At 38.3% G+C, this 23860-nt stretch overlaps 1 protein-coding gene across 3 annotated transcripts; it reads left to right on the top strand.

The window, feature by feature from the left end:
- The first annotated feature begins 173 nt into the window (after positions 1-173).
- On the top strand, positions 174-23860 carry LOC127969101 (coiled-coil domain-containing protein 186-like). Of its 3 annotated transcripts, XM_052570792.1 has the most exons (17): positions 174-304; positions 2557-3416; positions 4457-4583; positions 5863-5991; positions 6996-7208; positions 7315-7434; positions 7826-7930; positions 8200-8298; positions 8888-8974; positions 9065-9207; positions 10828-11083; positions 11867-12056; positions 13702-13782; positions 14333-14365; positions 14699-14918; positions 19088-19307; positions 21772-23860. In XM_052570792.1, exons 2-17 carry the CDS (start codon positions 2563-2565, stop codon positions 21853-21855), a joined length of 2961 nt encoding a protein of 986 aa, XP_052426752.1. In that variant the 5' UTR covers positions 174-304; positions 2557-2562; the 3' UTR covers positions 21856-23860. The 3 variants fall into 3 exon arrangements, with proteins under 3 accessions (XP_052426752.1, XP_052426750.1, XP_052426751.1); XM_052570790.1 differs by lacking the exon at positions 174-304 and having other exon boundaries at positions 2515-3416; XM_052570791.1 differs by lacking the exons at positions 174-304; positions 14333-14365 and having other exon boundaries at positions 2515-3416.

Here is a 23860-nt window from a genome sequence, read left to right as displayed (position 1 = left end):
GCCAGTACATTTAGCTCCTATAATATTAGAATGTGTTCTGGGGTCAAATAAATCTTAATTACCTACAAGTGTTTTTGGATGTGCACATATGGATTGGGCCGCTTTGGCCCCCTGTCGGCGGTATTTGATCCTGCGCGCTGCGTAACTGGCTGCTGCTCGTCTCGGAGTTTCTTCGCTAGTCAATGCGTACAGGGGCCATATTGTTGATGTGTCACCTCCGGAGGAGATCACTCACACGGACTTGACACTCACTATTTGTCACGGCAGCTGGTATATGGCATTTTAAATGGATTTAACATAACCGGTAAGTCACATATTTAAACTAAGATGTCCAGATCTCAACTACAAAAGCGAATGTCTATTTAATTACGTTAGCCTGAAAGCTAAGTCAATGGATAAACTCAATGGCAGCTGGCTGATATGTTGTTATTGTGAGTGTTATATACCTTTAATAATCTATAGGATTATTAAATACACTCCGATAACGAGTTAAATGCTTTGTTAGACTCGGTTATGGCTGTTAAAGCTCCTCTGGTCAGCTTGTGGATGTTAAGATTAGATAGATCTCCACCACACAGCTGATTTTGTGTGTATTTTTATATTTGTAGGCATTTCAGGAATCGACCGTTGTGTAGTTTAAGTTAATACCGTGTTTGGTTTAAATAGAGTCTGCAAAGCAGATAATTTTTCATAAACACGTAAAATTGATATACTTGGATAGGTTAGCCGATATGCTAAAGCTAACTGCACCTGTGTGGGGACAGCAGCATCTGTCACCGGGTTTATCGCATCGATATAAATACTACAATGATCATTGCAGCTCTTATTTGTAATTATTCCTCTTTCAGTGCTGATTGTAGATGAAGTATCGAGTTTGTTGCGAGAAAAGGTGGCAGTGCTGTTTTTTGTGGACTGGGCACTGTCCATCCTCTCTCTCTGGAGAAGAAATACACCAACAAATGTGTGAGACTGAAGATGACAACACAAAGACAGATCAAATACAGATAATAGAGGGTGAAAAAGGAAGTTAACCTGGCAAGGAAATTGCTTCACTAATGAAGACTCATGTGTCAAAAACTGTTTTAAAAAAAGTCTGTCGAAAAGTGTGATAAGGTTTATCATCCATTTAACAGCTTTTTGAAGTATTTCACTGACTTTCAGTTTTGTGTTAGTTGACAGTGAGAATATTTTCTTGGAGAGACGCTTGAGAAACAGTTGACCTTTAAAGTTTGGTTATTGGGAGCTGCACATCTTGTTCTACAGACAAGTCTTGCTTCTCAATCAGTGTGCATGTACTTTGCAAGAATATATTTTTATTAAAGCTCTTAAAATAATTATTACCTTATGATTTGAAACCGTAAACCTGTATATAGGCCTAACATATTTAGCATTTATTAGCGTCAAAATCAAAAATAGATGTACACAAAATTGCTGATATGCAAACTTACTGTACTGTACTCTTAGTACTACACTGGGGGAAAAAAAAGCTGTTTTACATATTTCATATTGTTTTCTGTTCACTGAAAGCAGAAATTGTATATTTTCTGCTGAAAAAGCTGTTAGTAAAGTTTGTGTAGTAGATTTTGTAAAATATTTCACTGGTTATGGTAACCAGCATTTTTCGCCATTAACCAAATTTGAAAAACATTGACAGATAATTAAAAACGTTTGGGGTTTTTTCTACTATTTTAACTGGTAAAATGGGATAAACTGTGTTCTCCAGCTGTAAAAAATCCAATTTCATTCCCACAGTTAAACATGCTCAAATGGATTAGAATTAAAAATGAGAGAAAATGACATTTTAATCTCCTCTACAAATTATATATATTTTTTAAGAGAAACAGCAAAGGACCTGCAACTCAAAGAATTAAAAGCGCTCCTTATGTTGGCACAAGGTGCTCAGGCCAAGGTCCATTCTTGCACACCGGTTAAAGCTTCTAAAATAAGCCTGTACTGTAACACTGATCCTGACAGTTTTCGTAACACATTCTTGTTTATCCTGCTGGATGGGCTTCTGCCCCAGTTTCACCCATTCAGTGTGAATCACACAAAACCAGTGTCTGTTTCCTCAATGCCAAACAGCATTCCCTTTTGTGTTCTCCAGTGTCATCTGTAGGCATTTAGCTGGGAATGCAGTAACCCGCTGAATCCTGATACAGTGACGTATTAATCAGGTAGGGTGTGAGAAGGGTATGGCGACCTTAGTTTTACAAAACTGGCATCACAAAACTGCCTCCAGGTGGAAGGAGAGCCGTGTTCATATTTTGCGAGGGAGTACCACACCTCAATCGTGGAAAAGTGTGGGCTTGGACAGATAAAGTACTACTGCTTGCTCTAATAATGGCAGTGTCCCGACAGCAGGTGTGGCAAGACTGTTTGCACAATCATTTTACACAACATCCTTAATTCCTGGTGCTAGAAGGAAATCTGATACATTTAAAATAGCCATATGAATGTTTTACTTTATTTATCTCCAACCCTTTATGTTACATAATACATTTAAAAAAAATGTTTCTGAATTTTGTGTATTGTGTTTTCCATTGCCGGTGGCTGAAGGAGATCATGGAGCAGTCGGATTGTCAGAGTGAACTGACCCCTGCCTCTGACCCCTCCCAAAGTTCAGAGGTCACTGTGATTCCGGAAGGGTCAAACGATGTCTTTAGCAATGGGGGTGAACCAGTTTTAAAAGAACAGGAGGAAGACACTGAGCTGGACAGTATTGAGCTGGATGGTACTCTTTCAGATAGTGTGGACAGAGAAGGTCAGAGACCAGACATGCACATAGAGGTCCAGCAAGATGAAGGACTTGGAGAACATGCACAGGGTGATGGGAACACAAGCTGTGACAGTGGAACAGCCTCCATTGATGATGCCAGGACTCCTCCTGCTGTTCACGACAGTGCTGTAGAATCACTTCCCGCCGTTCTTGATGTAGAACTTGAATGTTCTGGCCTTGAAGAACCAGCAGAGGTGGTTACAGAATCAGAAGGTGGGACTCAGAATAATGTTGAGGAATCTTCTTCATCTGTTCTGAATGGGACGGATGATATTTCATCCACACAACTTGATACATTGAATGGGTCAACAGAACTTAACAGAACTCCTTTGACTCCTACAGCGGCTCCTCAGGGTGAGGAACTGCCAGATGTTTTTTCAGTACCCCAAAACTCACAATCTAACTCCAACATGAACCCATATGACACGGACTGCAGCAGGAAACTGTTGTCTGAGATCCAGCGCTCTTTATCTCAGGAGTCTCTGTTGGATGAACTCGAGGATGAGCTGTTGAACAGTCCGTCAGATGGCATCCGCAAGGGAAGTCCTCCCAACGGGCTTCAGAAGGACCAGAACTCCATGGTTTTATTTGAGAAGTGTGTACAATACAAGTACTCCCAACAGGAGAAAGACATCGAGAGGTAGGCTTATGATTAATAGCTCACTTCAATCAGCTCTCGAGAGGTTATAGTCCAATGCTGTTAGATTGACACAGTAGCAGCAGGAGATGGTAAATCATTAGTTTAATTTGGCATTCTTACCTGTGTGAAAATTACACTTCACTATCTTTCATTGCCAGTTTTTGGCAATAAAATCTATTCTCATTCACCCCCCATAAACTTCAGCTAATCAAGGGAAATGAGTTCATGAATAATCAGGATTGTATGGATTTCTAAAAAATTATTATTGATAATATTATTGTTTAAGTACGCCTATTATTTTATGAATAATTAATTATCCTGTAATTATACCTCACTTAACTGAGTCAGATGTTAATTTGCATACACACACTTTTGGGAATAGTGAATTGCTTTGTTAGGATGATTCAAAACAATATGTTTTTATTTATTATTTTTTGACTGATTTATTGAAAGAACTGGATAAGCCTAAGTGGCATACAGCCATTAAAGACCATGCAATAGAATGACACTTGCTTGGTTTATTTCATGATTCATTGCCTGTTCAACTCATTACATTTAATTCAGACTGCAGTTCCGTAATTCTGGTAAAATATGATTTCTTTTGCTATGGTGCTATTGATTATTTTATGCTGTGATCAAACTTGGCCTGTCTGCTCTAAAACCCCCTCCGGTTCTGGCTTTATTAATTTTTGCTAGGGCATCTGGCTGACTTGCGTATTGGAACCGGTCCACAGCTCTTCTGTGCTTGGCCCGCTGTTAATATTGTCTTATGGGTGATGCTCATGGACACCTGTTCCCTCTTGCTAATATCATATGGTCTTTTCTACATTATGGCACATGCTGGTGCCTTATACTTTATTGAAAGCAATTAATTGTTGTCCTTTATATGGTTTAGATCACAAGTTTAGCACAAATATTCTTTTCATTGACAAGCAAATAACAGATGGTCACAACAGAAGCACCGTTATTTCACAATGCAATAGCTCCAGTGTATTACAATGTGCTGACATTGGTAGTAACAGCTGGTAACTGTTTTTCAGATTACTTGATGAGAATAAGAAACACCAGGAGCTTATTCTTGGCATCTGCTCCGAGAAAGACAACATGAGGGATGAGCTGAAGAAGAGGATGGAGACAGAGAAACAGCATATTTGCACCATTAAGAAAGTAATGGCAACCATAAATTGTTTTTGTGTATGTGTGTCTGTTTTCATTTGTGTTTTGGATAACCTGACTATGTATTTGTCCAACCACTGGGATGCAATGAAGTGATCAAGAAACAATGTTTAAACAGTTTAGCTTGAAATTTGCTTTAATTTTCATATATTGTCCAAAGACTATGCATATGCACCAAAAAATACATTTAATAACAGTAATATTGTGAAATATTATTGCAAATTAATAAAAGTGTTTCTATTTGAATATATTTTAAAATGTAAGTTTTTCCTGTGATGGCAAAGCTGAATTTTTAGATTTGAAAACGGTTGTTTTGCTTAATATTTTTGCGATACATTTCTCTCTGGAGTCTAAACAGCATTAAAATATAAATATTTATTTACTGTCTTTTAAGATAATTTAAAGCATCCCTGCTGAATAATTTCTTTCTTTAAAAAAAAAAAAAAGAAAGAAATCTTACTGACCCCAAACCCTTTGACAGTCATGTATAATTATGCTCTTGTTATCATTTAATTTCTAGTGTATCCAGAATTTTGGTATGTTCAGCTCAATGGCTCTATTTGTTATTTAAATGCCTCTTCAGTATGTGGATGGCTATCCATGACTGTCCCTTGTGCACTAATTAGAGAACACTTGTTCGCTGAACAGCTTTCATTTGATACTGGAGAAGAAGGCTTGTTTGAGAGAGACTGTAGGCTAAGAGAGACCGTAGTTCAGTTCAATCTGAAAAAGCCCCCTATCACAGAGGGTAACAGCACAGATCAAACAGTGAAGCCTGGGGGTGGGGGAACAGGTCGAGAAGCCGTAATTAAGTGTTGCAGTAATGACATGCAACTATTGTGTGCATTTTGCTGTCATGGTTTCTCCTCATAGTCAGAACAGGCATCTGAGGCCGCACAGATAAACACTTCCTCTGAATGAAACCTTGCCCATCTGTTTACTTTCATTCAATAGTGGCACTGTGAAGAAAATGTAACACTTGGTTCCTACACACATGGTTGCCAGAAAGGGAACTATTTATTATTTATTTTTTGAACCCTGAATGGAAACTGTGTCCCTTATTTAAATTTTAGTTTGAATCTATTTTCATAAGTGGTCCAGAACTTGACATTTAAATGAAGGCACGGGTCGTATTTCACTTGCTGGGTGTGTAAACACTGATCTGTTTTGGATCAGCTACTATCTGTCAGAGCTGCCTCTTTTGTTATTATTATTAATATTTTTTTGGTTTCCACAGCCTTTTAACTGTTTGCCTCTCTTGTTTTACCAGTTTGAAAGCCGGGTGGAGGAACTCATGAAGGAACTGAGAGACTCCAAAGACAAACTGGTTCACCAAGATCAGGCCGCTAAGAATGCAATCCAGCAGATGCAGAGGGAGATGGCCTATCGACTCGAACAGGTGAGAGGTCATCGCTATAGAGACACTCTTAACAAAGCCCTTCTTGCATAAGAGCATTGGCTAAATTACTGTTAAATCAGTCGGTGCTCTTTGTGTAGCAGTGTCTTTTAAAATGAAATCATGTCAGTCCTGAAGTGATGTCTTGTTTGCACAAAGTGAAAGAGGGTCATTAAGATGGGTTCCCATCAGTCTTTTTTGTCCTCATCCTTTTTTAGTCCACACAACTCTGGGTAAATGTAAAGTCCAGCATTCGGATATTGAGGAGCCCCTCATGCTCATTTATACTCTCTGTTCAAGTTTCAGGGCATGTCTTTTGCTCTTTCACTGTCTTTGGATGCAAGTTATGCCCAAGTTATCATAGAAAAGTGTGTATTCAGGCTGGTATCCGGATTGTCGTGGGTTCAAACCTCACATTAGTTTAGTTTTGGTTGGACTTTTTCAAACAGCTCTTCAATCTCATGTAAACTCCTAAGTCAAGTGTAAAGGCCTGTCTTTTGCTCTTTCACTGCCTTTGGACTCTTTAAATATGTTAAATACTCAAGTTTTTACAGAATGGTGTTTATTCGGGCTGGTAACCAGATGATTATAGGTTCAAATCTCAAATGATCCCAGTTTGACAGGACTTGTTAAAATAGCCTTTGGATGTGTAAAATATGTTAAATGCCCAAGTTATCAGAGTGTACATTCAAATATATGAGATTTGAACCCATAACCATCCGGTTGCTAGGCTGTCTGGTAACTGGATGGTTATGGGTTCAAATCTCACATAATCCTAGTTTTGAAGGACTTGTTCAAACAACCCTTCACTCTCACGTAAACACTTCAGTCAAGTGTGAGGGCCTCTTTTTTGCTCTTTTACTGCCTATGGATGCATAAAATATGTTAAAATCCCAAATTATTATATAATGGTGTATATTTTGGCTGGTATACAGATGGTTATAGGTTCAGACCTCACATGATTCTTAAACAATGTTTGTTTCTTTATGTATGTTTCCTTTCCCCAGGCCAACAAGAAATGTGAGGAGGCACGACAGGAGAAGGAAACAATGGTAATGAAGTACGTTCGAGGTGAAAAGGAAGCTCTGGACCTGCGGAGGGAGAAGGAGCAGCTGGAGAAGAAGCTACGTGAGGCCACAGCAGAAGTAGACAAACAGGCTCGGCGGGGAAACACACTGGCCCAAGAGAAAGGACGCCTACAGCAGCTGTACGACGCAAAGGTCATACATGAAAATACACCTTAATGCTTGATATGGTGTGTAAATCTACAGTATGCATTGATTGTATATAGGTTCTTAGGAGTCTTTGTCTTTGTCTTTTCTGTAGGAGAATGAAGTGACAAGACTATCCCGTGAACTGGAGAAAGTGAAGGAAGAAATTAATTCTCATGTCATCAAAGTAAAATGGGCACAGAACAAGCTGAAGAGCGAAACCGATGCTCACAAGGTAAACCAGAGAGCACTGAATAAAAAGCATGAATTATAACTATAACTAAAGTTTTAATACTCATACTAATTCTATAAGAATACGGTCTATATCACAGCTGTAACACTAAAAACACAGAGGAATATCATTGGAATCAGTTTTGGGATGAATTTTCCAGAGGAGGAATGTTGAAAAACTTTGTCAGCCAATCAGAATACAGCCAATTTCAAAATATTAGTAGTAATGTGTTTTTGTCATTTTTATTCTTTACAGTTATGTGTAGCTTTAATTTATTTTTAATGCAGTTTTAGTTATTTCTGTACTGTAATTAAAACATTTCTTAATATTATTAGTAGGTTTTTATCTAATATTTATACTTTTTTATTAACAAAATAATGTCTTTTAATAACAGGAAACAAAAGACAAACTAAGAGAAACAACTGCCAAGCTGACTCAAGCGAAGGAGGAGACTGAACAGATTCGCAAAAACTGCCAGGACATGATCCGCACATACCAGGTACTGTTTACTGATGATGACGTGAAAACCGCACTGCCCACTAGAGGGCACCGTATACAAACACTTGCCCTGCATGTAGCATGCAAGTTATTTGTTATGATTTGGAGAGACATTTCAAGTAGTGCATTTATAGTTTATTAAAAGGATTGATTCAATCCTCTACTCAACATTAAATAAGTGTCTTATATAGTGGGGGAATATAACCTAATTTTCAGTTTCTGTAGCTTGTTATAAATTTAAGTGATTACTCCTCTCTTTGTCTTCTGCAGGAATCTGAGGAAATTAAGTCAAATGAATTGGATGCAAAGCTGCGAGAGACCAAAGGAAAACTGGAGAAGCAAAAACAAGAGCAGACAGACCAGCTAGAGGTACAGTTTCACTTCATTTACACTCAAAATTCCCTTAAGTCAAAGTCATTGTAAGAACATAAACAAGATAATCAAGAAAAATGTTTGCATGATATCAGTATATTCTTACACAGCAGGTTCTGTCATAATGTTAAGCTCTAATAATATCAATTTCTTCATTCATATTCAAGTAATGTGCTTCAGTAGGAAATAGAGACCTTAAATATTAGTTTCAAAACCTTTTGTTCTTATTACATCTCATATGTCTTTGGTTTGTTTCTTTTAGCAGGTTTTGCCACTGCGCCTCCGAGATATACCGTTTGGCCTATATGGCACTTTTCCGCCTGCTTTTAAATGTGTTTATAAGTAAATGAGCCTCCATTCACCAAGCGTCATTAGTACCTGAGGCCTACAATGAGAGTGTGCACTCCCTTATCAATGAGTCACCCCTGTGCAAGAAATAGTGTTATTAACATTTGCATTCTCATTTGCATTATTAACATAGTGTTGCCTGGCAGGCATCCTCTGCAGATTGTGATTACAATCATGAATAATGGTGATGCAGTGTGCAAAAGGAGGGGTTTTCATGGTCATTTTGTTTGATTGGCAGATGCACAAAGCTAAGATTAAGGAGTTGGAGGATCTGAAGAGGACTTTTAAAGAAGGCATGGATGAGCTGACCACCCTGCGGACCAAGGTGGAAACTCCTTTCTAAAGATAACACTATGAAATGATCCTGTGTGAGAGTACATTATTCTGACGCTTTGGCACTCTCTCTGGGTCTCAGGTTAAGTGTCTGGAGGATGAACGGCCCCACTGGGAAGACGAACTCTGCAAATACAGAGAGATCGTTAACAGACAGAAGGCTGAGATCCAGAACCAGATGGAAAAACTCACCGCTGTCACTAGACTAGAGGAACAGCACCAGAGGTTTGAACACTTGTGCCTACAGTGACCTACCACTGACCATGTCTATTAGTTCAGCTACCAGCTCACAGAGCCTAAACTATACACTGCAGCCAATCTGATCTTTAGGACTAATTCTCTGAGTTTTTCAGATCATGAAATGAGATTAATTTCTTGAGACTATGAGTTGTTACAATAACAATACCAGTGCAATTTTTTGAAACCAATTTCAGTGCAAGGCAAATTTTCTAAGTCTAATAACATTAGCAAATTGAAATCTGTGGTGTTGTCATTAATCAACATATCATGAACTAACAAGAACAGTTTTTACATAATTTATTAATCTAGGTGTGCATGTTATAAATACATTCTAAATATTCATATAAATAAATTATAGTAAATGTACTGTAGTTCATTGGTAATTTATGTTTTATATATGTAAAATAATGGAGTTATAAATAATTATTATAATCATTGTTAATGTATAATACTAAAATAATTTAATAAAATATTGGTATGAAGCATTTTTGTATTTAAAAAGAAAAGAAAGTAAACGTTAGGTACTAAAATTAACATATGGAGTAGACAGGTGTTGTTATTGTTAACTAAAATGATCACTATTAAAAATACATGTAGATTAATTATTAAATACAATGCTAAGACACTTATAGAGCTGTTACCCATCAAATGAAATCTCTAACAACAAAATTCATCTTCGCACTGCAGTGGTGGCACAGAAGCTGCATCTTAATTGGAACAATTACAAATGCATAAATAATGTAAAAAATTGTTTACATCATGTTTTTATGAAAGCCATATAATTTGTTTTATAAAACTGTTCTCTTGCTCGTTATATTGCTTAATTATATCATATTACAATATAAAAATTCACATCTAATAGCCTCAAGCACTTATACTATCAAGCACTTTTTTTGCAACTATGTTAAATTTGTGGGTGTATGTATTAATTTTGGTGAACCTTGAGTAGTACAACACAAATAATAAAAAATACGGGAAAAAAATGGGTGGATATAAATGTGCATTCAACACTAATCTATGAAAATTGAGATCACACTACAGACTTTATTCCCTTTAGCATGTTTGAATGGCATCTGCATTCCACTTTCAGATCCTTAGACACATTAATTTTGCCGTGCTTCGGTTGAGCATGCAGCATCAGTACAGCAGCCTGACCTTTAGTGATCTCCCAGCGGTTGGTGGACCCTGCTGATGCAGGAACTGCAGGTGGATGTGAATCCAGTGTAGTGTGATTACACGGGCCCCTGCAGCGCTGACAGAATAATTCATACCTCCGTGGCCGCCTCACAGGGCCTGCTCTGATTTCACTTCTGGTGGCCACATAAATGTGTCATTCAGCTCTATTAGCTCATTCTTATTTTGAGGGTATTTAAAAACTCTACTGCAGATGAGTTATGTGTATTCCCCAGAATGACACGCACCGTGTCTGTAGTGTATTAATTTAGAGTCTTCAGTCGGACACTTTTATGGTCTGTGGAGTCCTTTGGTCTGGTGGGAATACTGGTACACCTTTATGATGAAACAAGACAAGGGTGGAAATCGCTTAAATATCCCAGCCTGTACATGTGCCTGTCCTCGTGTCTGATGTGTACCTGTCTTTTTCAGGGATGATCAGGAGATCGCGTCCTTGCGGGAGGAGGTGGAGAATCTGAACTCTCAGATCACCGATTTGCAGAGGGACATTGAAGGCAGCAGGACAAGAGAGGGGGAGCTGCTGAGCTTCACTGAGAAACTGACCAGTAAAAATGCTCAGCTGCAGTCTGAGAACAACAGCTTACAGGCCCAGCTGGACAGATTGAACAGCAGATCCAGAGAGCTGCACAGCAAACTAGAGGAGACCGAGAGATCCCTCGCTGAGATGGTAAGAAGATTGCTTGTGTTAACCCGCTCAGTGCTGGGGAGGTTTCTTAGAAACCGTACCATGCCAAGTGACAAGCTATTTGCAATTAAAAGTAGCTGAACTACAGCCAAGCTACTCTGAAAACATTTGGCCACAATTCAAAGTACTAATTAAAAAAAATATTACAATCCACATTTATTCAAGCTGTTTAAAAATGCAATATCTTAACTATATAATTAACAGATAATTTATTAAAACTGTCCGCAATATTTATTTGGCATACAAACATTGATCTTAATTAGGGGGAGAGTTTAACACTTGATCACAAACGTAGACTAAATGCAATTATTTATAAATAATAGTTTTTATATCGGAAGTGAAAATATTTCTAAACAGCATTGTTAAATTAAAGATGCATTAGCCACAGAAAAGGAGCTGTAAAAAATGCCACTCAGGAACACTACTGAGTAATGACTGAAATTAAATTATAATGATCTAATTTATTACAATGAACCACTGCAATGAAACACATTGGATTAGTTATCACTAGCTACAGTGCTACCTGTTAGAATAAAAAGCTTCTTTGTTTGGTACTGGAAAAGCTACACTATTATTGAAATAGCTTCGATTTTGTCATAACACTTAAATTTAGTTCAAAAACTGTGCACTAATTTGATATTAGACTTCTATCAATATGTATTGACTGTTTGACCAGTTTAATTATAGCAGCTCCTTAAAAGATACTCTCACACACACACAAAAGCTTTTATTTTGAAGCATTATTCGGTTTGTGTATGTTTTCAGACGGACAGATTGAAGAAAGAGGAGCAGCAAAGACAGGAAGAAGTTCTGGCGTTGCAGACAGAGAGAACAACACTACAGACGGAGACATCACAACTAAAGACACGTGTGGAGGAATTACGAGATGAACTGGTCACTCAGAAGAGAAAACAGGCGGCCAATATCAAAGACCTCACCAAGCAGCTCACGCAGGGTTGGTGCTCTTCACATGCAACTCCAATTTGTCTATTTATTGTTTTACATTTATGTTAGGGGTGCACGATATTTATCGGCCGATGATTAATGCGCATATTGTCAGTAAAGGCTGTTATCTAATCAGCGGTAAATACCATGAGGTGCGTGATTTCACATAGAGCAGCTGTTACTACACGGATAATGATAATACAAGCTGATAATGAACGTGGATTTGCGCAGCTTATCAGTTAACAACAGCTCCATGTAGTAACACTATGTGAAATCATGCACCTAATGGAATTTACCGAATATCGTGCACCCCTAATTTATGTATTTATGTTTATTATTTATTATATATTGAGTCCAGAAATAGTGAGAAATTATCTCAAATGCTACTACGTGCTTTTGCATAACTAGCTTTTTATGCTCAAGAAGGATGTTAAGCATCAAAAACTGGCTTTGAACCCAAATGTACCCATGCTACCAAAATGATCAAAGTTGTTTACTAAAGAAAAATCAACCATAAAACCAAAATCTGGAATTTGTTCATAAACAACACTAAAGTGGCTAGTATGTGTAGATATGTAAGGAAATGCGGTATTTTATACAGTCTCAGTGTGTTGTGCAGTTATGTTCGTGTTTTCTGAGGATGAGAGTATGTCACAAAACAGGTCCATGCTGGCATGTTTCTAATTTGGCTCGCTTCTACCAAGTTTCTCCCGCCAAAATACTGTAGAGTTGGACGCACAACCTTTGACGTCAAAGTATTCTCCTCCCTTTAAAAAGCTGATTTATTTTTCTATCCTAAATATGCACATTTGCAAGTTTGGTTTCATTCGGAATTGCTTTCTACCTCATGTAGTTTTCATCCCCACAACAAATTTTTGGGTTGCGATATGACCCCCAAATTAAGAACCATTGATGCGGATGATTTTACTGCAAAATGAAAGACACTAAAGTAACAAATCAAAACGATAATTTTTTTTTTTTTTCTCCTCTGTGTCTAGATGTCTTAACTAGAATTCGATTTGTTATTTTAATAGGCTCGCAGTGAGTTACTTCTCCACGTTCCCAGGAGCCCACAGGCACTGTTAGTAATTATCAAGCCATATTGACGCTCTAGGTGGGGCAGACTGACGTTCATTGCAGACAGATTGAGTTTATGTATCTGTGCCTGCCTGTAGCCGCAGGAAAGGCTAGGTTAGGGTACAAGACTGTTTCATAGCGTCTTTTCTTTGAGAGGAGAGACAAGGAAGGGAGGGCAAGGGAGAACAACGAGAGCCATGGGACTCTCTTTAGTGTCGGAGGACGCATACAGTACGTGAAGGTATTTTTAAACTAATCTATTTTTTTCCTCCTCCTCCTCTTTTTTTGGGTCCTTGTGATCTTCAGTATCTTTTCAAGGTCTGCATGTAAAATGTGAACCTTAATTCTGAATAGCTGACGGGCGCTACAGATGTGCCTGGTGGGTGGGAATTTTATGGTGGGACATAACCCCCTCCCACCCCCCAGGAGGTGCAGCGCTAGAATGAGGCACTGAGCGGGACACGCACTTAGTCACTGGCCCATTACTGTTACTGAGGTGTCTGTTTCAGCTAGGAGTGTGTGTGTGTGTTTGTCACTGAGAAAGAAAGAACTTATTGTGTGCTTGTGCCCTTGTGTAGCTCGTAAGAAGCTGGAGCAGGTGGAGAACGGAGGATGTGATCGAGAGGGCAGCAGCATGGGCAGCCGCTCCAGTTCTTCAGGTACATCTGTTTAACACTTCATTAGAGACGATGAGAGCGACATGCACTCAGTCATTTATATCTGTTCCTAATGAGGCCTATATATAATGCATTAAAAAAGTATTCATAATGCTTTATACAACAGTTAGATTTTTAGGCCTCTTGCTTATGTGATGTTGCTTAATTGCAAAATACTTTATCCATATTTTTTCATAAATAGTTATAAGTACAGTTATTATATGAAATAATAATTACTTATTCAGGTAAGCACATAATCTATTGAAACGCATAATGAAACGTATGAAATGTGGGTCTTTTAATGCATTATATTATAAAAGGCTATGAATAGGTCAGTTATTATGCAAGTTATTGTGAAGGTCCACACATATTCAAATAGAAAAGTCTTATTTTAAACTCTAATTATATTTCACTGTATTACTGTTTATGATCCAAAATGCAAGCTTTGGTGAGGATTGAAATCTGACTAGTCACAATTTTAAACAAACATTTTAAATACAGTGACACTTTTACAATGGATATGTAATGATATATCCTGTCTTTCAAAATATAGACAAATGGTCCCACTTTATAAAGGACACTTTAGGTAAGTATTCAACTAAAATACTGTAAAGTTTTACTTATAAAATCATGCTTTAACACAAATCTATTTATGCATTTAAACCCTCTGGAATACTGACCTGGTTTACTTTCTTGTAAATGTGTTACTGTAACCTGCAATTTTTAAGACTGTGACGCGAGTCAAAGTGAATTTCTGTGGTGATCATCATTGCCAGTAGCTTTTGGGGCCTAAATCTTAACATGTACTGAACCCAGAATATTCTTCACATTTTAGTGCCAAGTGTCTTATCTGTGTTGTTTGCAGTATTGCTCTTTTAGTGTGACTGTAGCTGCAGTGTTTTGAATCTCACACTTTCAGGCTCTCTAAACGCACGAGGCAGCAGTATGGATGATCGCTCTCCAGAGAATCAGTCCGGTTCATCGGTGGTTGCTGTGGACAGCTTCCCCGAGGTGGACAAAGCTGTGCTGGTGGAGCGCATTGTGCGGTTGCAGAAAGCACATGCTCGTAAGAACGAGAAGATTGAATTCATGGAGGACCACATTAGACAGTTGGTGGAGGAAATCAGGAAAAAGACAAAGTGAGTGAGAACGAAAAAGACAAAGTGGAAGGTAAAAGACGATGGAGAAAAGCTCCTTTGCTCCCATCCCAAAGCTTAATTTGACATTTACAAAAGAGCTTGAAGCTGCCTGGCTGACATTGATATATGTTTTCATATTTATTCAAAAGTTGTGATGAAGAACACCAAATGGAAACCATGAGTTTAATAGAAAATTAATAATGCAGAAGGATACAGTGGCACCAGAAAGCATTTGGACACTTATGCCACACTAAAAAATGTATGACTGTCTAATAAAATATCAAAATGTGCCATTTATTTTTTAATTAATATAGCACAAATTTGCTCACACACACGCACAAAAAAAGCCAAACCCATTAATAAAAACACAAGTTTGGCATGTAGTGCATTTAATATTTAATACCTGTCTTGATCAGGCAATTTTAAGTGTCCAAATAATTCTGTAGTATTGCCACTATAGTGGAGCTTTGAGCTCATGGTTTGGAGAATTTCTCAGTATTACCCTTCCTCTCCGTCTGGTTGAATTTGGCTGTTCATTGTCCCTCTCTTGCATCCTCTCTTTCTCTTTATTTTTCTTTTGTTGGGTTTCTCCTTTATTTATTTTCTGGGGCTTCCTGACGAAGGCTTGGATCTTGTCTGACTTTCATTACAAAAGGGAATCTGGCAGACATTCATCTTTTTCTTTCACACACACACACACACACACTGAGCTAACCTATGCTTCTGACAGAGAGGTCTTGGCAGCGATATTTATAGCTGTCGGTTCTTGCGGGAGTGATGCGTCACCGAGGTTACTAATGATGCCTGATACATATTCATACGCACCTCCATACATGAGGAATCAAGCCGGCGGTGCCCATTTCGCCACAGAAAATGAAAGCAACTTTTTGCTAAACAAAGTAAAGGGTCATAAAGAACAAGAGCACTTTGTTTATGTCTTTGGATGTGATAAATAATTTAACATGCCGCAGAGGGCTGCGAGTTGGGTTGCCGCCACCCCTTTGCTTTCCCATCACTTGAGCAATGATAGGTCTTGAATCGGTCCACCTACACTAATCCACATTCATTAGTTCTAATCAAAGACACATCCCAATGAGGTCAGGCTTAATTAAGCCTCCTTAGCTGATCTTTAGCCATTACTTGCAGCTGAGCTTCCTCAAAGAGTCCGAAGAGTGGAATGTTTCCCAGTGTTTATCGATCCAGTGATTCTTTGACACATGGGAAGGTAAGATCTGGCCGGTATATCATTCAAGGCTCTGTGGAAATTGATTACAGAATTATTCTGAGGTTGATTTAATAAGGTTTCCTTGATTTAACAGCATGACTACACCTAGCTGAGGATTTCCATTTATCTCTGAAAAGATAAGCCTAAGTATACTCGCTTCGCCTCTCATCAAGGGCGGTTAGAGGAAATAGCTGATGTTCTGGAATTGATACCAAGTGACGTTGGATTTGCATGTGATAAATTTATATTGGAATGGTGCATGAATCATTGCTTTATATAGTGGTGATTGCTACATTTGAACACACCTCTTACCTAAATTTGAGAATGAACAAATCATACAATGGCTTGGTGTGGAGAGGTATGCTATTACTTTTTGAAATTTTTGTCCAGCTGATGATTGAATGTGTGGGGAAAACAAATAATTTAATCCTTAGACCCTTCGAATTGAGATGCGTGTTAGCAGATTATTGGTAATCATGGAAATATTGTCTGGTGAACTCTCAACATTGCGGCAGTTTTGCACAGACAAGGATAGTTTTCAGAAGATTCAATAATGTAGTTTGAGATCATCATGTATGAAATGCTGTCTGACTGCAAAGCTGGTTACTTTTTGACCCATATATGTGTTTTGATCAACACTTTTGCATCTTGATTGAAACAGGGATTTGCTGTCTATATTTATTTTTGATAATGTCTTTGGTTTGATTAGCTGTTTAATTTGAGCTCTCCTCTGTACTAATGCTTCAGCTGTAGTGCTAGAAACTCACAGTCCTCATTAAATAAACATACAGATTTACATTTCGTTTTTGGATTTCTTGAAGAAAGACAGAAGCTTAGAACTCCTATTCGAACAGACTGTCAAATCCAAACTCTCTTTATTATCGTGTCTGTTTTTCTACACATTCCTGGTGTTCTTGCTGTCTTTCTTTCACTTTTTCTGCCTCTAGACTGTGAGAATCAGGCCATGCCACTGCGCTTAAGCTGTAACTGTGATCTCATTTGTACGAATAGGTCTTCAAATCAAAATCAAATGTCATAATGGTGTCAGAGATGTGGCATATGATGTACTGTTGTACATCTGTTGTCTGGCCTGGGTCATGTCCTGATCCAATTCCCCTCTCTTTCCCTCAAGTTTACTGTCAGTTCTCCACTGTCGTATATAATAAAATCCCATTTAAAAAAAATCAGTAGTGGCAGTGGATTACTACCAAACTATACAAAAAAAAAAAAAAAACTGTGCAGGTTACGGTGAATTAAAGTTATTGTTCATGCATGTTTAGTTAGAGGCAACTTTTTAATTTCTTTGTGTTTCGTTTTGTTAAACACTACCGTTAAGGAGCTGGGGTCCACTTGGACCCCATATTAGTGAAAGGTAAGTTTATTTGTTTTTATACCATCTTTCTTTTGTGTGTGTCTGTGTATATGTGTGGGTGTTCGTCCTTTATGTAGAATCAGCACATCACAGAGACTTCGTTTGCCAGGCATATGAATTTTCCCCGGTTTCTTTTCTGATAAATAACCTCTCTGAGACTGTTTGAGTCATCAGGATGGAAAAAACATTTTATTTTTTTTAGTTTTTATAGTTTGTTTGATAGATGCCCCAGTGTGTTCACTTCAGATTCAGACAGTGAAACGAGAGTAAATTCATCAATTCAGAAAGTGCTTACATTAATAAATAAATAAAATTCTGTTTTGCTCTCAGGCAGAGACCTTTAGCCTCAGGTCCTCTTATGTCTTTGTCTCGAGCACTGGTCTGAAGAAACCATTAGAATCGAAATTCAGGCTTTATTTGGGTCATGCGTCACTGCAGACAAAATAGATTTGATATAGGGGTGGCTAAAGAGAGAACTCTCTCCCAGAGACTAAAAGATCACTCCATCGCTCCATCATCCTTTATACAAAACCACACAGGCTGTTTTTTTTCTTCCTCCTTTTCTATTCCAGCATATTAAATGAACAACAGTAGTGATGGAGATGATAATTACTTTAGATTTCCATCTGCCCACCACTGTGGTTCAAATTGAAGCACTTAGAGCTGAATTATGGATTTTATAACTTAAAGCTTTTTTAAGATCTCTAAAACTCTCGGAATAATGTGTGTTCTCTCATTATTTTTATTACATTTTGGTAGCAATTTGAACTAGGAAATTATATGTATCGTTGTTATTTTTATTATTATTATGGACATCATAACTTATTTTTTTAATATACACACTTAATTCCAAACTTGGTGAAAAGCTGTCATTTTTTTTTTCTGTGCGCTGATGTACTTTTATTTCTCTGAGCCTTGTTGTCATTCAGATAAAGTTGCACATGACATTTTACCCTTGTTAAGGACTTTTATGCAAGGCCATACTATGACTTCAATGTAATTTGATTAATTGAAAACCAATCCTTAATATACTTTCTTTCAAGAAAAGCCGTTAACCAAAAAAAACCTTTCAGTCTTAAATATAAATCAAGAAGCCTGTCCCTTATCTACACTTAGTAGATGACCACTATATTCATTCACTAATTAAAGTAGGCTAATTTATTTATTTATTTATTTTTCCAAAAAGTACTCATGCAAAAGTGACAATGACACGAAAAGCCTTTTCAATGAAATGAGTGTCACGTTAAATAAACCTTATGAGACTGGCCGGCTGAGATTTAGCTGTTCAAAGCCTTCTATTCTGTTATTTGTGAAACTCATTTATCATCTAGATTGAGAGAGGGAAAGAGAGAGACACTGATGTGGTGGATACGGCTAATGGGGTCCTAAAGGCTGCTGTCTTTTCCTTTTCTGTCCCTGGGTTTGTTAGTAACATCACCTTTTACCTCCTCGCTGAGGGTTATTAGTGGCTCTGATGGCTTGAGATTTCATTGAGAATAAAAATTGCTTTGTGTGCATGTGTATATATGCTATTCAGCGCACGGTGCAGTTAAAATTCTGTGTTTCCTGCAGGATTATCCAAAGTTACGTGCTCAGAGAAGAATCTGGAGCTTTGTCTTCAGAAGCCTCCGATTTAAACAAAGCCCATCTGAGCCGGAGGGGAGGTATCATGGCATCGCTGTACACCTCCCACCCTGCCGACAGCGGCCTCACTCTTGACCTCTCACTGGAAATCAGCCGCAAACTTCAGGCTGTGCTAGAGGACACCCTGCTCAAAAACATCACACTGAAGGTAGAAGTCACCATACACATCCACACCATCCACCCAATAAAATTAAAATAAGAATTTTAGTTTATCTTTTAGTTATTTTTAAGACATTTAAGCCATTTATTTGCTAATTGCACTGGGTCAAAAAACAATATATCAAGATTGCACTGAAATCGATGATGATAAGCTCTTGACATTTTTACTCAATATGGATTAATCTAACAGCCTATCACACATGGCAAACATAAACCAAACAACAGCTGCCCAGCTCTAGTATACACTTAAATGGCTTACTCCAACCCAAAATGAAAATTTTGTTATGTATCACTTACCCCCATGTCGTTCCAAACCCGTAAAAGCTTTGTTCGTCTTCGGAGGATATCGTCAGAATAGTCACATCAGTGGTTCTGTCCTAACATTATGAAGATACGACAATACTTTGTGTACACGAAGAAAACAAAAATAACGACTTTATTCACAAATTTGTCTCTTCTGTTTCTCTCCACATCACCGTAGTGCCATTTTGGAGATTATGAGATGATCGCAGGCAGTGTATGCTCTTCTGAGTCAGTCGCGCCACAAGGTTGCGTGGTTGTCTTTCAAATCAAAGTTTAAATTATATATATAAAAAAAAACTGACTCTGCTGACTCAGAAGGGCGTACCCTGCCTGCGTTCAGCTCATAATCTCCAAAATGGTGCTACGGTGATGTGTAGAGAAACAGAGGAGACAAATTGTTGAATAAAGTGGTTATTTTTGTTATATTCTTCGTCATATTCTTGTTGCTTCAAAACATTACGGTTGAACCACCGATGACAGATGGACTATTCTGACGATATCTTTAATACTTTACTGAACTTTGACAGTTTAACTTACTTGGCAGTCTATGGGACATTCACAAGCCTCCCGGTTTTCTTCCAAAATATCTAAAATTGTGTTCCGAAGACGAACTAAGCTTTTACGGGGTTTGGAACGCCATGGGGGTAAGTGATTAATGAGAAAATTCCCTTTAAAGGTGTGATCACCTTTTGTAAATGTAGTTACTTACAAAGCACTTTGAAACCAGGTAGCTTTCTGTTCGTCAACACCGCAAAATATGTATGGGGAGCTATTTTGCCATTATAAAAAATTTCACAATTGTGCGGCGTTTACCCTCAAAGTTGATATACGTAGATTCATGGCTACACAAAACAAGTTTATGAACCCCATATTATGGGGAAGTCGTGGCCTAATGGTTAGAGAGTCGGACTCCCAATCGAAAGGTTGTAAGTTCGAGTCTCGGGCCGGCGGGAATTGTGGGTGGGGGGAGTGCATGTACAGTTCTCTCTCCACCTTCAATACCACGACTTAGGTGCCCTTGAGCAAGGCATCGAGCCCCCAACTGCTCCCTGGGCGCTGCAGCATAAATGGCTGCCCACTGCTCCGGGTGTGTGTTCACAGTGTGTGTGTGTTCACTGCTCTGTGTGTGTGCACTTCGGATGGGTTAAATGCATAGCACGAATTCTGAGTATGACGTCACTTTCTTTTATAGACAATATATAATAAATAAATAATACATTTTAATATAATATTTTGTCTAAATACATTTGAAATGAAACACTAATCAAAAATCAATCATTTTGAATGGTACAAGTGGATTTAGGCATCACCACATTAATGTACACTATAAAAAAAATTTATATTTTGATTACTAAGATTAGATGACGGCAACTGTAATTTGTATGTCCAATATCCAAAAATGATAGATGCAATAAATATTTAGTATCAGCAAGTAACTGATGTGGTTCTAATATATTATGTATTCATAGGCGAGCCTCTTAACATGTCCCACTCAAACTTTCTGAAAAAACAAAGTACATCAGTACCTAAGAGAAAATTGCACTCGTCAAGTGGTTTCACAGGGTCTCCATGTCCTTTCACAGCACGCGTTTGCAACAGTGTGACCATATATAGACAAACTAGGCATTGATATATTTATGTTAGTATTGAGTTCCACAATGGCATCCGCTGATGTAACTGCAATTATTAAACTAAGCTTCTGCGTAACTAGATTCCTGATGATTCTATCTGGAGAAAACAAATTTGGTGGTGATGGATGACTGTTGTGTAAGTGGGCAAATTCCCATGCTGCCAGTGACCAGTTCTCAGAGCCGCATCCAGGTCACAACAGGGACTGCAGCTTTCCTGTTTGAGGGAGCACATCAGCGGGGAGATCACAGAAATTAATAAAGTATGTTTTGAGGACAGTCCGCAAGGGGAACGCAGAGCTCCATTCAAAGCACAATGGCAGGATTACAGTCTTTGCATGAGATGAGCAGGAAATCAGATCGTTTTGAAGCAAAACAGCCTGAAATTGCCTGATTATCCTAGCTTACATGCTCGCTTTTCTCAAATGTGCATCTTTTTGCTTTCTGCGTGTATGAATTGAATGGCAGTGGAAATAATAGCATTAGTCCTCACAGCTGTCTGATTTGTTTCTCTCGCTACAGGAGAATCTCCAAACGCTGGGTTCGGAGATCGAACGACTGATCAAACAGCAAAGAGTGCTGGATGACACAGCCGGAAGGAATTGAAGGCCGTCAAGGGGAAGGATGATACAATAGCACACGCTGTACGACTGAGCCCCGTTACGAAACGACTTACTCTGTTTGGGATCGAAACACTGCTCTTTTCATCAGACAAGTTCAGTCTGTTTTATACACTGGAGGCACAGTTCAAAACAAGGACTGAACTGCGCTAACTAAGGAGACTTGTGTGACAGATGACTGGAAAGCAAAGAGATTACCAAGAGCCTATGCTCACTTTCTTCACATTGTGCCCAACTGTCCTCTCTTCGCCGTCCCCTGCGATGTAGCCTCCTCATCTGTGCCTCGATGACTCAGTTCATCAGGTTCAGAGCAGAATTGTAGTCCAAATCCAACAACATGGTGTTTGAAGCTGGTAGATGAATGACTATTCTCATAAATGCGACCCCACACTCTTATAAAGAACAAATGGGCTGGACTAATGGAGATTCTTTAGAGATTTTTTCCTCTATTCATTGCACTGCAGGTTAATGGCTGCTCCTCTCCGCTCTTATACACACGTGCCAATTGATGAATGTATTATGTAATGAGAAGGACCCTTGCGTCTAGTCCCACATGCTCTGACCCAAGAGTGTGGGCAACATTCCCCATTCGAGCTGCTGCTAGGTTACTGCTACACCCGGATAGCATTATCTCTTGCTCGCAAAGCACTTAGGGGAGAAGGGCCATGCCAAAAAACACAGCTCTTGCTCTGTATCATTATGAAGTTAAACACATTAATCAGAATGAATAAGTACATCTCAGAAATGTTGATACATGTAGAGCAAGTCTTAACGGAGCTTGCGGTTTATTCTATCGAGATTAAGTTGTAATTAATTATTATTATATTTCCCCTCCTCTTCTACCCCCATTACCTCTGCTTACATGTTTTTTGCAGAAACAACCTTGCAATTATTTTTATATTCCAGCTTTTTTTTTTTTTCTTTTTGTAATATTTTTCTTGTGTATGACATTCCTGTGCAGCTTTTGAAGAGTTCGTAGCTCCCCAAAGAGAGGTAGAGTGTAAAATCCCTGTGAAATGAAGTAGACATTGTAAATATTAAGGGCAAAAGTGCAATTTTAACCCCCCTCTTTGTTTGTTCAACTGAGCCGTAATCGCCCCGGCCAGCAGCCCATCTGAGACTTCAGCAAAATCAATCCAATTCCATGGTGATGTAACCATATGGTACACAACATCGTGCAGTGATGAATCCATTCCAACCGATGCATTGCAAATGCCTGAGGCATCAGTGGTCTGCTTCATGCGGGGGTGCATGATAAAGGATCGCCCTTTCGGATGCTGCCGATGAATTATTATTATTTTTTTCTTTTTTTTACCTTCACCTTTAAAAGCAGATAATTGGCTGATCTCCGACAGTTTACCAACCATTTTAGTGCCATTCTCAGTCTTCTGGATTTTGCTCACACTTGAGCCGCTATTTAAAGTAAAATCATGCCCATACACTGTGATAAAGGGTTTATAATAACTTGACATACTGCAATATAAGCTTGTCAAGGTCATATCAGTTGTTCTAACACTGAGAGCCTGCGCTGTAGCTCTCCGCACTCCCAAACCGCAAATACATTGCAGACATTCTGGAAAACCTTGGATGAAGGTAATTATGCAATGCTAGCAGAAAAATAAGCATTTACACAGAGCCCTTAATAGCGAAACGAGGACAATATAGTCTGCCGGTAATGTATCAGTGTACTTGGCATTCATAATTTATTTAATGTTTCAAAATACAAAAAAGATCTCTTGAAGTATGTGTGTGTTTGAGAATGCCGAATTGTAACTGATGGGAAAAAGAAAAAAAAAGTGTTGATTCTGTTTCTGGTCTGTCGTTTGTGCTTTGTTTGACTGTAGTGAGTGCAACTGTGATTATACATTTGTAGATATCTTGTACATTGGTCCAGTGTTTTTAAACTTCTGGAGTTTACTGTGTGTGTGTGTGTATATATATATATATATATATAATGAAGTCTGAAGGGGATTAAAATTAAAATATTATAA

The sequence above is a fragment of the Carassius gibelio genome, chromosome B12, assembly GCF_023724105.1.
Source record: "Carassius gibelio isolate Cgi1373 ecotype wild population from Czech Republic chromosome B12, carGib1.2-hapl.c, whole genome shotgun sequence".
Lineage (NCBI taxonomy): Eukaryota > Metazoa > Chordata > Actinopteri > Cypriniformes > Cyprinidae > Carassius > Carassius gibelio.
The sequence above is the reverse complement of the archived record's forward strand: the minus strand, read 5'-3'. Positions and strand labels throughout refer to the sequence as shown.

What these genes read in the sequence shown, in the direction of transcription:
- LOC127969101 (XM_052570792.1), top strand. Translation starts at nt 2,563, where the DNA reads ATGGAGCAGTCGGATTGTCAGAGTGAACTGACCCCTGCCTCTGACCCC. An exon ending in CAGGAGAAAGACATCGAGAG is followed by an intron (nt 3,417 to 4,456) that starts GTAGGCTTATGA and finishes ACTGTTTTTCAG; the next exon opens with ATTACTTGATGAGAATAAGA. An exon ending in CTTTATAAAGGACACTTTAG is followed by an intron (nt 14,366 to 14,698) that starts GTAAGTATTCAA and finishes TCACACTTTCAG; the next exon opens with GCTCTCTAAACGCACGAGGC.